This window comes from Dermacentor silvarum, chromosome 6, assembly GCF_013339745.2.
Source record: "Dermacentor silvarum isolate Dsil-2018 chromosome 6, BIME_Dsil_1.4, whole genome shotgun sequence".
Lineage (NCBI taxonomy): Eukaryota > Metazoa > Arthropoda > Arachnida > Ixodida > Ixodidae > Dermacentor > Dermacentor silvarum.
Window position 1 is genome coordinate 40,253,044 of NC_051159.1, and position 15,384 is coordinate 40,268,427.

Consider the following 15,384-nt stretch of genomic DNA (forward strand, 5'->3'; position numbering starts at 1 on the left):
CTTGCAACACCGACATCACGTTGCAATGCCGACACCACGTTCCACCGCGTTGCAATGCCGACAACGCGTTCCAGCAGACCCGCTCCGTGAATGCGTGTCTCTCTCGCTCTCATTTTCTTTATCTCTCTCCCGAGCATAGCGCGCAAAACCTCTTCTTCACCTCGCAGAGCACTGGCACGAGCGCGTGCGAACGCGCCAACTGTGGACGAAGACGACGACACTCGTACGCAATCAAATGGTTGCCTATTTCATAGCAGAATTATTGGCCATTGTTCAGACAGACGCTCGTGACGACGCTGGCGCGCCTCGACGACCGGCCGCTTTCTGAGCAGACGATTTTAGAGTGCCGGCTGACGCGGTCTTCACACCAGAAGGCGATGAGCGCACTTCTGAGGTTCCTCCGGACAAGCGACCTGCTTGAACGACTGTGACACTCCTGAGTTCCTTTGTGTGTGTGCGTGTGTTTGTGTTTTTTTTTTCTGATCACCCTCTCTTTCTATGTGTGTGCATTTTTCTTGATCTTTCTGTCTCCCCTTACCCCTTCCCCGTGCAGGGTAGCAAACTGGATACCTACTTTCCGGTTAACCTCCCTGCCTTTCCCATCTCATTTATCTCTCTCTCTCTCTTGGCCATTGTTCTAGCGCTACGTAAACTTCCTGCAAATCAATCAACAGCTGTCGTAGTTACAGATTCTCTATCGGTATGTGTGTCGCTTTCCACGGAAAAGAATTCAGCTCTCCTTAGCTTGTTTCACGATTTAGTTCCTAAAGTTTACAAAAAATTAACTTGCTGTGGGTTCCTGGCCACTGCGGTTTATATCTAAACGAAATGGCAGATTTATTAGCAAGAACATCTCTAAGTGACCTTTGATCCCTGTTTTACCGGATACTTCTTACGTCACTGCATCGAGATACAGACAATTTTGCTTGCAAAATGATTTAAGCAACTTACCGCTGAAACCATCTTCAGACTTTCAGAATCTCGGTTTTTGCTGGAATAAGCAGTGGTGCTCTTCTCGGCAGTTGGAAGTTACTTACACAAGACTACGCTGTCGCATCCCGCAATTGAATTTTTATTTACATAGAGCTGGTCTCACGAGGTCTCCTCTATGTCACAACTGTAAGGAAATTGAATCAATAGAACATTATTTTTTATCATGCAGACGATATTCACACCACAGAAAGTTATTACTGGAAGCTCCACTCTACAAAATTGGATTAGGTTTAAACATACCAGTATTGTTATCATTTGGGGCCTCAGTACTAGGCTATAGTAACAGAGACGTGTGTTGCGCAGTATTTAATTTTTTAACTGAAACAAAACGATTACCCTGCTAATTATTGTATTTGTATTCTACACATCAGATGCATTCATATCACCTAAATTGATTTCTCCAAATTGTTTTGTTAATATTACCTCCCCGTGGTTGTACCAGCTCTTCACTTTCACCTTTTCAGTTAGTCTGACTGGTCGCTCGCATGGAAATCTAGTTATTGCGACATCTTCCTTTTTTTGTCTTTTACTTGGCGTTTCTTGTTTGCTTGTTTTCAAATATGAATTGTCTTTAGTATTCCCACTGCCGCCCGATTCTTGGCCTATCCCTCTTAGTGGGTGCGAGCCATGACAGCTAGAGGTACATCATCATCATCAAATGGTTCGCATAAATGCTTGTTCTGCAAGCGTGGCTGTATCCCCTTTATGGAGCCCCTGTGAGTGCAGATGCCGCTGCAGTTCAAGAAGTTCCTGCAGCTGCGACTCCTCAAGGGGATGGGACAGGCAAAATAAAGGTAGCAGCGCTACGTGTAGGCGCTGCGCCTCAGTAGTGGAATCATGGCGGGCTGCCCTTCCCTTAGCATTTGGAACACTGAATGTCCGTGGCTTACTTAGTAAGCGACGGCAGGGTCAGTTATTACACTTGTTGCGTAGCCGAGCGTTAGATGTTATTGCAATTCAGGAAACAAAAATCGAATCCGATGACGACACAGCGGCTGCTGCAGCTCCATTTCTTTCGGAGTATGAAGTATGTGTCAGCCACGCGATTGGTGTCTCTGGAGGATGTATGATATTTGTGAGGAAAACGCGGCAATGCAACGTGTTGGGACTGTGCACTGATAGGGAAAGGCGCCTTGTATGGAGTGATGTCAATATGGATAGTCATGTTTGGAGGTTTCTTTGCGTCGTATGCGCCACGTAAGGCACGCGACCGGGTGGACTACTTTCTCTCATTGACCCAGCACTTACGCAATGACCGTGTATTAGTTGTCTTAGGCGACTTTAATTGTGTGTGTAGTGGTCAGGATCGGTCGTCTACAAGGCAACGCCGTGATACCAGCGTTGACGTTTTGAATGCCATGACATGTGACTACCAGCTTGTTGATGTAGGGGATCATGAATAAGTCCCTTTTCGCTACACACATTTTCAAGGTACATCTCATACAAGCTTGATCGGATTTATGTATCTTTACTTATCCTCCCTAGACTATACGGCTACAGTGTGCACCCTGTGTCCTTCAGTGATCATTGTTTGGCGTCGGTTTGTTTTGGCAACCGGCAGTGTCAACGTTCGCGAATGAACTGGGATTTATGGAAAATTAATAATCAGTTACTCTTACATCTTCCGGGAAGCCTTCTCTCAAGCGCGTCCCGGAAATTCTTATTGACGTTTCAAGTCGTAGTTCTTTATCTGTCTATGCGCAATAGGAGATATTCAAGCAAGAAGTTAAAATGATAGCCATTGAAGAAGCTTCCGTATTGTCTTTTGAGACAAAAATGTCACAGTTTCGCCCTAAGGGCGAAGCAATGAATGCGGTAAGGTGAGCGGCTGTGGTAGCAATATGAATTGTAGTAAGCATGAGCTGATTAAGTAAGCAGGTGTGCTGCGGCGTAAGTAGACCGACATGAAGAGAGACTCGATGACCACGAGAAGGCGCGTGTGAAACGGTGGTGTTGATGAGAAGCGCTTCCCGTGGGCAGCGCGCGTGCGAAGGGACACACCTGTAGCGCTGCACTGCCGATCCGGGCAGCATTACATGTGTAGCGGGCGTTGGAAAATGTGGCCCGACTATTACTAACTGAATGAATAAGCGTGGTGTGAGCGCGCACAACAAACATGAATAGATCACACTGAATGACTGCAGACAACGACTGTCAAAACGCTGGCAGCAAGCCCATACGCTGCAGCGGGCGAAGGTACGTGCGGTCTATCGCTTCAACAGAAACTGAGCGGCGAATGCACAGTGCATAAAGGTCAGAGCCGTGTGGAGATAAGAGACGGTGCGACGAGCGACGAGCGCGGTTGTTGGCAGAGGAGAAGTGCGCCCCCCCCCCCCGCTCCCTCCGGCGCTGGCTTCCCGCTGCCTTGCTTGCGCGTGGAGAGATAAGAGACGGTGCGGCGAGCGACGAGCGCGGTTGTTGGGAAAGGAGAAGTGCGCCTCCCCCCCGGTCCCTCCGGCGCTGGCTTCCCGCTTCGTTGCTTGCGCGTGGGAGATAGAGTGCGTTCGCTCTCCGTGATAGCGCGCGTCCCCGCACGCTTCCGCTCGGGCATACGGCGCGCGGTGAAGATTTTATTTATACGGAACCTCACGGCGACGCCGACGGCAGAAATCCGGTTGAAGTGTCCATATAATTGCTATCGCAATAAAAGGAAAATATAAAGAGTTGTGCAAGTTGCTAGATAAGCTACACGAACTTGAATGCCTGCATCCTGGCAAGTACATTGAGGACATTTACAACGTTAAGGCACAAATGCAGACAATGGACACTGAGAGATACAGAGGTGCACTAGTTCGAGCGCGTACTCGTCGGTATTTGGAGCACAACAGCCTTGTAGTCGTTCGCTTGGTGATGAGCGTCGGCATGCTCTGTCGAAGCAAGTTCTCGAGATAGAGTATACCGGAGCGATTGTTAATGACCAGGATACAATAATGAAAGCGTTCACGGATCATTACGAGAATATCTTTCAGTCTCATAAAGTAATTAAGAGTGAAGCTGTAACGGAAAATTTTATTTCGTTGCTGCCACAGCTCAGTCAAGAAGAATGCGATGACGTTGATAGAGACATACGTATCAAGGAAGTGGAAGCAACCATTGCTTCGCTAACTAAAGGCAAAACTCCTGGGTCTGATGGCTTGAGTGCGAAATTTTATCAGTGTTTTTGCTCTATATTAGCTTCCTCTCTACTTAAAGTGTAAGAAGAAGCTTACAGGATTGGATCATACCTGCCACGCTCTATCAAGGACACACAGTACTTATCCCAAAAAGCAGTGATGCAACAAAATTGCAGAAAGTTGAGGGATATCGCCCCATATCACGTTGCAACGTGGATTATAAAATATTTGCTAAGATATTAGCTAGTCGCCTTCAAGAAATAATTCGATCATTGGTGGCAGACCATCAAGCATGTGGCATTAGAGGAAGATCAATTCAGACAAATATCCACGTTGCACGGTCTGTGCTAGAGTCTGTGACAGAAAGTGCCGGTCAGGTTGCAATAGTTCAGGTTGATTTGGCAAAAGCATTTGATAAAGTTAATCACTGCTTCTTGTTTAGTGTTTTAGAGCACATAAACATTGGATCTCTTCTTTTTAAAGGCATCTCCATGTGTTATGCTAATGGCACAACAAGGCTAATAGTCAATGATTGCCTATCTGAATCTATCTACCTCAGGGCATCGGTAAGGCAAGGTTGTACCTAGTCACCTCTATTATTCGCTCTGCACTTGGAACCGCTTTGTGCACGAATTTTGAAGGATCACTACCTTTCACGGGTTCAGATTGTTATCCAATGAGGTCAGGGTACTTGCCTATGCAGACGACATAGCCTTCTTCTGCGCTGACAAGAAAAGTGTGGAGACTGCCCTTGACATAACGCAGCAGTTTTGCTCAGCTTCTGGTGCAACTGTGAACTTTGAGAAGAGTTCCGGGTTTTGGTTCGGTCAATGGTGTACAATGCCAACTCACTTCGCAGGTATTCAGTGGAGGCAAGACTTTAAGTACTTAGGTGTACCCCTCTCTCAATATCGCAACAGTAATCCTCACTGGTCAGCGGAAGTTGCAGAAGTACAACGTAAGGTTAACAACTGGCAGGGGCGGCAGTTGTCCATATTTAGCCGAGCTGAAGCTTGCAATCTGTTTCTAGCAGCTCGACTTATGTATGTCCTGCAGGTATTACACTGCTCGCGACTTAGGTTGCAAGCTTTCCATAGTGTGTTTGCTACCTATGTATGGAGCTCACGTGTTGAGGCCATGCGGTGTGATAACCTTTTTCTTCCTCTTGAGAGTTGGCCTAGTTCACCTTTTTGTTAGGCAACTTGTCTCCCGGTTATTCTTCTTTCGTGATGTAAACAGTCCTTTTCTAAGAGAGATGTTACAACTTAGATTAATGAATTACCTTCCAGAAATAGTTGTGTCGTCATCTGTCAGAGATGCACCACCTGCTCCTTGGGGCTTCTTGAAAGAGGTTGTTGAAGGTTTTCACTTTCTTAAAGCTCGCTTTAGCTTCGATTATATTTTCACTGCATCCCGTAAAGAAATTTCTGCTGCACTGATAGACACATTGTTTCCTGTTCCCCATTATCGTGCGCCTTATTTGGAATGTTGTTACTTAGATGTACTTAAGCGTGTCCGTCGAATGATCATTCCTCCAGGGATCAAAACTTTTTTCTTTAACTTAGATTCGGCAACCCTTCCTGTCAAAACCTGGTTAGAAAAAAGGGGCTGTTTCGTGCCGTGGTCTACAAACTGTCGTTTGTGTCCACATGCTGAAACGATTGATCACTGTTTTGTCGATTGTAGGGATGCCGTGTTCTTCTGGGACATTCTCCAAAAGAACACTTAAAAAAGATTTAGACATCACACCATACACAATTCGTTTCTTACCTTTTAAAGATCCCTGTTACCCACCATATGACATGTTGATAGTACTTGGTCTACATAGTCTTTGGCGCAGTAGAATGTGTGACAGGCACGCTGAACCACCGCGAAGCACTCGGTCGTTTTTTCGGGAATCTGCTGCCTACATTCGTAGTGTGTACGCTGCTCCAGAAACAGCGCCGGACTGGATGCCTTTATCGGACGCGTGCACATGCTTGCCTGACTTTTGAATATGTACCTGTAGCACCTTGTTTCTTGTGTTGCTGAAGATTCTGCTCCCATGTAATAAAGAAAAAAAAAGTGGCTGTGTAGCCTAGTGGTTACGACGCTCGCCTTTCGACCGTTGGTACGCGGGTTCGAATCTCGCCTCGGCAAGAAAGTTTGTTTCTTTCTTCATTGCTGCTGATGATAGTTTCTTGATACGAGCTACAAATTACGGCTGGCTTAAAGCTTCGCTGTTAAAACAGACTCAGTACAGTTTGTTTTTCTCTCTTGACAAAGGTCAGCCTCCAGCGGAAACGTCGACACAAGAAAACAGTTGTTTTCTTTAGTGCATCAACTTTTCAATTATATATATGCACACACCTCTACCACCTTACCGACTTTACACACACACACTTTTCTTTTTCTACTTCGACACTTCTCGACGCATTATAAAAATGACGAAGCCAAGGGGACGGAATCTCACGCTACGCTCAATCGACTCGGTAGTGGAATTACCAGAGCAGCGTTCCGAAGAGTGGCGCCACTGGCATGGTCACTGTGCGCGCCGACACATATCGTTCCTGCTGCGCAGCTGTGGGCATACCCCATCGTCGTGCGTATATACAGTGGTCTGTGCGGAACGGACTTCAAGCTACGAGCAATGACGGTTTTCTTCACGGAGGAAGGAAAAAGTTCGGTTAGTTCACAAAACTTCGTTTTATGCATTGAAGCACAAAAGTAACTGGAACACCAATGCATTTGTCCGGAAAGTTCGGGAATTAATATCTCGAAACTGGTGTCATCCTGAGAATTTGTTCCACGTGTATCCGCCTTGCGGACTCCACGGCTAGAATTTGTGAATTGCAACATGGACCATAACGTAATTAGTTAAAAACTTAATTAGTCAATTTTTGTAAATTAGTCCATTAATGTGTTTCAATTTTTTGTGCAAGTAAAGTCCGCCTCTTCGAGTAGACCAGCTCATGAAGCAGAATTGTGCTATCTGCCATAGGCAACCTTTAATAATTTTTGAACATGTTCGCTGAAACACCCTGTATATCAAGGGATTTCTTCTTCGGTTCCACTTATATAAAAAACATGAAAGCGAAAGGACGAACGTGCGAAACGTTTATTTTCTTAATTTAGGTGTTAAATGGAAGTGTGTCAAAGGGGAAGTTCAGTGGGTCCGGTGCGTATTCAGGGGAAGAAGTGGTCACACGTACGAAAACGCAACCTTTACCTCTAAAAATTGCGTTTTCGTACGTGTGAGCACTTCTTATTTTCCTGTCAGAGAAGGTGTCGGGCATGTCGGGTATACATCAAGGCATGGAGTTCCCTACTAGAATTACTAGATGGAACCCTGGCGTTCCAATCTCCCAGTTATACAAGGACCGTGGTTACAGCATCGCATAATGACAAGTACTACACAGGTATAATTACCTGTGTCATCGCCGTGCTTGTGATTTCAGGCGTTCTTGTGGCTTCATATTACTTAGCTTCACCTGTCGTCATAAGTCTTAATTTTGAATAAATCCTGTTTTTCTGAACGAAAAATGCAATAAATACGTACTCTGCGCCACATGCACAAGAATTGCGAATAGTTGCATTGATAACGCAGCGTTTTGATATATCATCACTGATCATCATCAATCACTGATCTCTACAAAGCATAGAAGAGATCAGTGTGATCAACTTAATACATGATCAATTTGCAATTTGCTCATATATTGCAAATTCACAAGGCCGATCACGTTTCAAGTTGATCATATATTAAATTGATCACATATGGCAAAATTGATACGTTCTGACACGAGCGTACAAGAGTGAGCATCGTTTAATCAAACAGTGGCTTTTTGTATATAGCTATCTGGTATAGTGACGTCACGACGGAAGAATGCGCAAAGAACATGCGCGGTTGCGCCAATGACGATGCATCAAAAATCACAAAGTCGTTTCAACTTGAAGCCACAAAGACAAAGTTTGGACAAATCTCATGTCAGTGCCACATTCATCTACCATTCTCCGATAATTTTATTTATCTATCCCCCAACATTTACGGCTCGCCCATTAGGTATGGATACCGAGGCACATGGAACTAACTTTAAACAAGTCAGCAGACGCACTATACAGCGCCGGCATCTCTTAAAGGCCTGGTACTCAGGATCCTACGACCTTCGGTACACATCACTGCTGCAAGATTTTTTTTTAAATCATGCCTATTGGATACAACACCGATTTTCGGCATCTTCGATTCCCTTGGCACAGCAGATGGTGCGCGGTTCAAGAAAACTTGAAATTTCATTTACGAGAATGCGTTGCCGAATACCAATGCTTAATTTTTATTCCCACCGGTCTAGTTTGGCTCCTTCCACTAAATGTCATAATTGCAATGAACCGGAAACTATGGACCATTTCTTTATAGAACGTCGTAGCTTCGATGTGCGAAGATAACTACTTCGGGAAGGTCCTCTTCACCAACTTGGATTGGTCATTACGCTTCCTGTGATACTATCTCTTGGGGCGTCGGCACTAGCACACTGCGATAGGAACGTATGTGATACCATGCTATTTAATTTTGTAAGTGAAGCAAAGATGCTGCCATGTTAATTTTATCAGTGTTTCTTTTTCCTCTCCATGGAAGCAAAAATATTAACTTCAAATTTTAATACAGTGTAGCCTTAAAATTGATATTAACGATTAGTATTCATTTAATATCTCATTCTTAAGAAATTCCATTTCAATTTTCGTCCCTTTCCACCTACTGCCGCCCGATTGATGCCCGATCTCCCGTAGAGGGTTGATCCATAAGCGCCAAACCAAATCAAACTATATACCTCTGATTTCATTCCTCCGTGCCTCTTATCATCATCACCATCATCATCATCATCATCAAAAACATTTATTGACCTTTATTTACACAGTATAGACACAAGCGCCAGAGCTCCCTCTAGTAAGTTTTTTTTTTATATAAAGTTACTCCGGTTATACCTCGTAATTCAAACATACATTTTCCCCGCCAACCTCAACCGATCGGTCGACCCACGATAGCAATAGTCAAGAGGGGCGGAATACGCTTGAACAACTATCCTCATCAGTGGGCACGTTCTTGTTCTCGTTGCCAAACGGCGCCTATATACCCACTCTGCAGAGATTTCAGGTGAACAGTAGCACAGCCAAATTAAAGCTTTGAACAGTAGGGGTGAGTGATGAAAAAAAAAAATGCTGAGGGCATGAGCATCCGACCGTTGAGGTTATCTTCATCTTCCTTCACTCTGGTGCCGTAAATGCGCGACCGTTCCCCACGCGCTCCACCGGCCGAGCTGCCAGCATCAGCGCAGCTGTTCTGTCGAGCCCTTTGAGATTACGCACGCTTGGCATGGATCCTCGCAACGTGGTCCACCCCGAAACCGGCGCGGCGGCAGCTGCAGGACTGCGCCGGGAACCCATTCCGACGCCGCCGATGCAGCCAACGCTCGCCGGAAGACTCAGACGGGGCAAGTCACCGGAGGTGACCTTCTACGAGGATGAATTCCTCAGGCGAGCCGCGAAGGAATCTGCGCGCAAGGGTGCCACCGAGAACGAGAAGAAACCGGAGCCGAAGCGTTCGAGCGTGCGGGCGACTAACACGAAGGCCGGAGCTGCCTCCCTGACTGGACATTCCAAGTCGAAACATGCCGGTACCGAAAGAATTGCAGCAGCGCGTGCCAATGCAGCACCTTCGTTTGCCAATTATCTAGGGTGGCAGCCTTATTACAAGATGGAATGCCCCCATGAAAAAGGTGAGATGGATAGATGTCACAAGGACCACCGCCATATGCTCCATCCTCCTCTATGGCCGGCGTATTACAGCACAGAAGCTTTTAATCCAGTGGCGCTGGATACACAAATGTGGGGACCTTCAGAGGCCGAACCCTCGGATTACGACAAGGCCGAGTCACCTCGCAGTCGCCCACCGCGCCACGTCGAATCGTCCAGTGAAAGCGCCGGTACAAGCGTCGATGGAAGTGACGCTGCCCCAGATAAACCGATAAAAACCATCAAGTCCGAGGGCGGTCGCCGCAAATCTTCCCGTTCATCAGCTAACCAGTCGGACGGTGTTTCTTCAAAAGACGACAGGCGACACTTCGAAAGACGACGCTCGTTCACCGAGTCGCTTGGTGGCCCTCAAAGGCGTCAGAGAAGCTCGTTCCCGTGCTGCTTCTTTGAGGTCTTCGACAACAAAGGGCACGAGACGTTCGATCAACGAAGAATCGTCCAGCGATGACGGCGAAAACGCGGACGCTGAACGCCGAGCGAAGCCCGGTAATGGTGCCTCTGCTAAAGTTCGAGATATATCGCGTCGCACATCTAAGTCGTCCGCGGCAACGGGGAGTAAGATCGCCGGAGCACGTGGAATGCAAGTGGACCGCCCCCCAAAAGGTTTTCCTAGTTCCTCGACGCAAAAGACTACCAAAGGCAGTGCCAGCTCGTCTGATGAGAAGTCGCCCAAAGGCGACCGTGAGACGGTCGAACACAGAGCGAAATCTGGTCACGGCACCTTACCTGAGGCGCAGGGCTCATCGCGCAATGCGCGAAAGACGTCGGCGCGGGAACCTCGCGTCCGTAACGACGACTCAAAGCCAGTGCAGCACCACTCGTCTGAGAAGAGCGGCGACGATCACGAGGAGTCGTCCAAGGACGACCGCGAAAACGCCCAAGGCACAGCGAAATCTGGCCAGAACACCGTCGCTAAGGGACAGGGCTCTTCTCGCGGGCCGTCGAAGGCGACGGTGCGGGAACATCGCAGCATACGCAACAGCGAGTCAGAGTCTGCGCATTCCCAGTCATCTGAGAAGAGCAGCGACAGCGATCACGAGCCTGGTGAGCATCATTCCATCCTCGAAAAACCGGCAGACATCCGTTCTCGAAGGACTTCTGGTAGTCGGAACAGTCAGGATGACGGCCATGAGCCTCGACCTGCTTTAATCAGTGGTGATGAAGAGAAAGATGACGAACGGGACCACTGACACGTCCAGAGCGCCCACGGAGTCAGATAAAATCAGTGCGAATTTAGCTGAGTTAGCACCTTCGAAGCACTCAGATTCCGTATGTTCTACCTCCATCGGCAACGCCGGCAGCATGGATTCTCACTTGAAGTCTCGACCACAGTCCGGCGCCAAATCTTCAGCATATATTGCAGCAGAGACGAACGACCCTGAAGAATGGGCGCACTCTACTAGTTTGCTGACGCTAGTGAACCAAGTCAGCGCAGAGTTGGCCGAGTTGGTGGAGAAGCAGGCGGAGATGATGGGGTCAGAGCATACCTGTTGCGAAAGCCCCAAAGACCAGAACGACGAAGCGGCTGGCCATGCTGAAGTACCTCTCAAACGAAATGCCGTGGCAGACATCGTGAACGTTAGACGACAAGACAGCACACCTCACGTTCGCCAGGCTGGCGGTGGCTCGCCCGTGGCGATCCGTCAAGAACTCTGCCTATATCCCCTCTCGCTAATCTTGGTTGTTGCTGCGTTTATGGTGGCGCTGTTGTTCTTCGCACCGAAACCGAAGCCGCGGGCACTTGAGGACAAGACACCGGAAACCTGCAGTTCGCCGAACTGCCTACGAGACACCGTCTACTTGAACGAACTGCTCAACTGGAATTTCGACCCGTGCGAGAACTTCTACATGTTCGTCTGCAGCCGCTGGAGGAACCAGTTTCCTGCCGCAGACCTGCGTGTTTCCGCAGACGATGACTATGCCAGCAGCTTGGAGGGCCAGATTCGCTCGCTCCTCGAAGACGAGCCAATAGGTTCTTACGCTGCCATCGGCCCTCTACAAGATCTCTATAACAAATGCGCCAACGCCAAGCTGATTGAGGATTTCGGTTGGGACGGCCTTCTAGAATTCATGTCCGAATTGTACCTCGACGGCTTCCCGCTGACACCGCCCGTCCGAAGCAGCGTTTCCGTCTGGAAGATAGCGGCCAGGCTTCTGAGGAAGACTGGTGCGGCCACACTGATCGGTGTAGGCGTAGCTTCCCATCCAAACGTTACGACGAAGGATGTGATCTCCGTCGGAACGCCAGAGACGTTCACCGCGCTCGACGGCATTGATATCAACGACGCCATCCGCCTCTACACGTCGGTCGTCTTTGCAGCCTTCAAGGCGCTACGCAAAGATTTCATCCCGCCAGTGCACACGCTGAATGTCATTAAGTTCGCGAGCGAAGTCGAGAAGCTTTCCTTGCAGTTTAGCAACAGCGACGCCAGAATCGAAGCGCTCGTCAATGCATCGGCACTCCAGGTGTTCCTGGCCGAGCTGTTCGACGGCGTCTCCGGAGCTGGCTGCACAGCGCCCGGTTGCGAGGTCTTGAGTCGGTCGCCCGAATTCCTCGCCAAGCTCGGGGCGCTCGTGCAGGAGACCGATCTTCACACAGTGATGAACTTCCTCGGCGTCCGGCTAATGGTCCAAGTGGCTCCATTCATCCCGCAGTCCGGACTGGTCGACGCCTACGCTACCCTGCTGTACGGCAAATGGCGGCAAGCCGATCTGCGCTGGAAGCTGTGCGTACGCGTCGCGGAGAAGGCGATGCCGCCGCTCTTTCATCGGGTCTCTCTCGAGAAGCTCACGGCGCAGGCCCCCGCGGAGCAGTTCACGGGACTCGTGAAGGACATCGTCACGGAGTTTCTGAGCAGCGTGAGCACCGCCCCGTACCTCGACGGAGTTGCGAGAGGGGCCATTCGAAAGATCGTCTCCACGACGCGCTTCGAGACCCTGGCCCCTGCCTGGATCTTCAACAAGACTCTTGTCGGTGAATATGCGCAGCGGATTCCTCCCACTGCCAGCGAGAGGCCCCTGCAGTCGTACGCCGCAGTCCACGAGTACAGCTTCGTATCGGCGTTGACACGCCACACCGACGAACGCTGGGCCCGCTCCACCTTCACCACAAACTGCTGGTACGAGCGCGGGCCGAGAAGCATCTACATCCCCGTGCTTCTTTTCAACCTGACTCTCCTGTTCGACAACAGCGTCTACAACTTCGAACTGTCCCGCGCCGGCGTCCGCATCAGCCACTGCCTGCTGGACATGCTCTTCGCGGAGGCCAATTCGACAGACCCGGAGGAGCGTTGGCTCAACCAGGCGACCGTGGCAAAGATCGCGGAGGCGCAGCGCTGCTTCGGCAGGGACCACGGACCGAGGCAGATGCGCGACGCCATGGCCTTACGATTCGCCTACGGCCATTTCGTGAGAACGCTGACACCTCGAGGAAGGGCCATGAGCTTTCATCTCGGTCCGCGGCAGAACATCAGCGCCTCGCAAATGTTTTTCGTCTACCTCATGCTGCAGTCCTGCGAGAAAAAGACTTCGAGGGACGAGGCATCGCCGGAGTCTGGTGTCTCGTGGAACGCGGCGCTTCGATACCAGGGCGCATTTCCCGAGGAGTTCGGCTGTCCGTTGGGCAGTGCGATGAACTCTGACAAACGCTGCAATATTTGAGTGCTCGCACTGCCGCCGTGCTGTGTGGAAACGGTCGCGCGTGCGTGAACGCAAGTCGCGGGTCACTCGGTGTCTTGCATTTAATATATTAAAAGAATTCAAAATGTCTAGAGGGCTTGACAGGGCCAATGAAACGATATTTACCTCTGCGCGTTCCGGGAGTTGCTCGATATCACTCTTGATGCGAAAGCGTCAAATGGCTCATTGAGCGAAAAAGCCGGCATCTGTAGCCTGCAGCAGCGAAACAGCACCTAAAGTCCCCATTGGCTGCGACGCTACGACACGAGCGCGCCTCGACAAATTACCATTGGCTGCGATACCGCATCACGAGCGTGCCTCGACGGAGCAGAGCGCGGGCGAAGGAAACACCTGCTGCTGCGTTAGCGCAACACACCCCCAGCTAGGGGTGTTGGTTAGCGTCAGGTGTTGCGTGAGGAGGAGGGGGCTTCGCCGCGACGCCACGTCACCCTCGCTCTTGGAAACCGGCGCGCGGTGGCCGAGTCGGCACTGCAGGCTGATCCTGCTTGCTAGCTCGGGCAGCACGTACCGATTACTCGCAGCGCAAAACTCGAAGGGCCGCTCAGCGGCGTTCAATCTGGCATTAATGCTTTCGCATTCACAACTCGTCAGGAGTGCTTAGGTGTCTTCGGATGTTTTTCTTTACATTTGCCTTATATTTTCCTTTTGTGTCCTTACCACCATTTTAGTGTTTCTTGTTAAAGGAGTATACCGAAAACACTTTCGACCCTAGAAACCATAGAAATACAAATACAGGCCTCGGAGTGAACTAAAATATTTATTTTGACGAGTTTTGTGCAGTCAGCCCCAGTTCCGGTTCCCAGGAGTTGACTGTGTCGTGACGTCATGACGCAGAAGGCGGTCACGTGGGAGCAGGACATCGCGACGTTTTGGCACTCGCTTCGGCTCACTCGCTTTCCTCCTATGCTTATACTCGTTGTGAGGAGCGATGTAGCGACAGCGAGCGAGTGTCGTAACGTGGCGGTGTGCTGAACCCACGTGACCACCTTCTACGTCATCACGTCACGATACAGTCAACTCCTGAGAAAGGAAACCGGCAGCTCACTGTAGAAAAGTCATTGGTATATTCAATTATTTATGGCGCTCTGAGGCTTGCCAGTATTTTTGCATGATTTAGAGGTCTAGGTCCTACATTTGAAGCGATAAATGAAATGCCAAAAACGTCATGTCAGTAGTCCCTTTAAGCTTGACTTAATTGGCTGAGCAGCATGTTTTAAGCATGAATATGAACTTTATGGGGCTCTTTGTGTGTGTCTATGTCACGGTGCAAATGAGTACTTATTAGCTCGTCTGAGTTTTCATTACCAGCAGAAGTCATTTATTCGTACAGCAATAAATTTATTTATTTGAAATACAGCTAACCCCAATGATAGGGGTTGTGACAGAGGGTACAAACAACATAATACATGAGGAATGTGCAATTAAATTATACATACGAAGGCCGGACCCTGGCCGAAACGTAGGAAATAAAGCATTTTTTTTTCGTACGTGCGTCATCATATGGCTCACATTATTGAATTGGCGATATTACCGTGTCTCTCGAAGGTGTTTTGAATCTAATTCTGCACTTGGAAAACAAAAATCTTGTGGCCCTGATGGCATTAACAACGCTTTTCTTGTTAGATACTGTACTTGGACTAGCCGGTATTTGACTAATTTTTCAAAAGTCTATCTACCTCGACAGTTCCTTTGACTTGGAAATTGGCAAGAATTGTTCCGATGCATAAATCCGGCAACAAACAGTCACCATTAAACTATCGTCCGATCTCATTAACGTCTCAAACATGTAAAATTC

At 48.9% G+C, this 15,384-nt stretch overlaps 2 protein-coding genes across 2 annotated transcripts; both read left to right on the plus strand.

The window, feature by feature from the left end:
- The first annotated feature begins 10,468 nt into the window (after positions 1-10,468).
- On the plus strand, positions 10,469-11,080 carry LOC119456620 (transcriptional regulator ATRX homolog). The gene has a single exon (XM_037718445.1). The coding sequence runs from the start codon at positions 10,469-10,471 to the stop codon at positions 11,078-11,080; it is 612 nt and encodes a 203-aa protein (XP_037574373.1).
- A 112-nt stretch (positions 11,081-11,192) lies between these two features.
- On the plus strand, positions 11,193-13,550 carry LOC119456621 (neprilysin-1). Its single transcript, XM_037718446.1, has one exon. It carries the CDS (start codon positions 11,193-11,195, stop codon positions 13,548-13,550), a length of 2,358 nt encoding a protein of 785 aa, XP_037574374.1.
- Positions 13,551-15,384: the final 1,834 nt, after the last annotated feature.

Excerpts from the sequence above, each read along its gene's own strand:
- LOC119456620 (XM_037718445.1), top strand. The coding sequence starts at position 10,469 with ATGCAAGTGGACCGCCCCCCAAAAGGTTTTCCTAGTTCCTCGACGCAA.
- LOC119456621 (XM_037718446.1), top strand. The coding sequence starts at position 11,193 with ATGGATTCTCACTTGAAGTCTCGACCACAGTCCGGCGCCAAATCTTCA.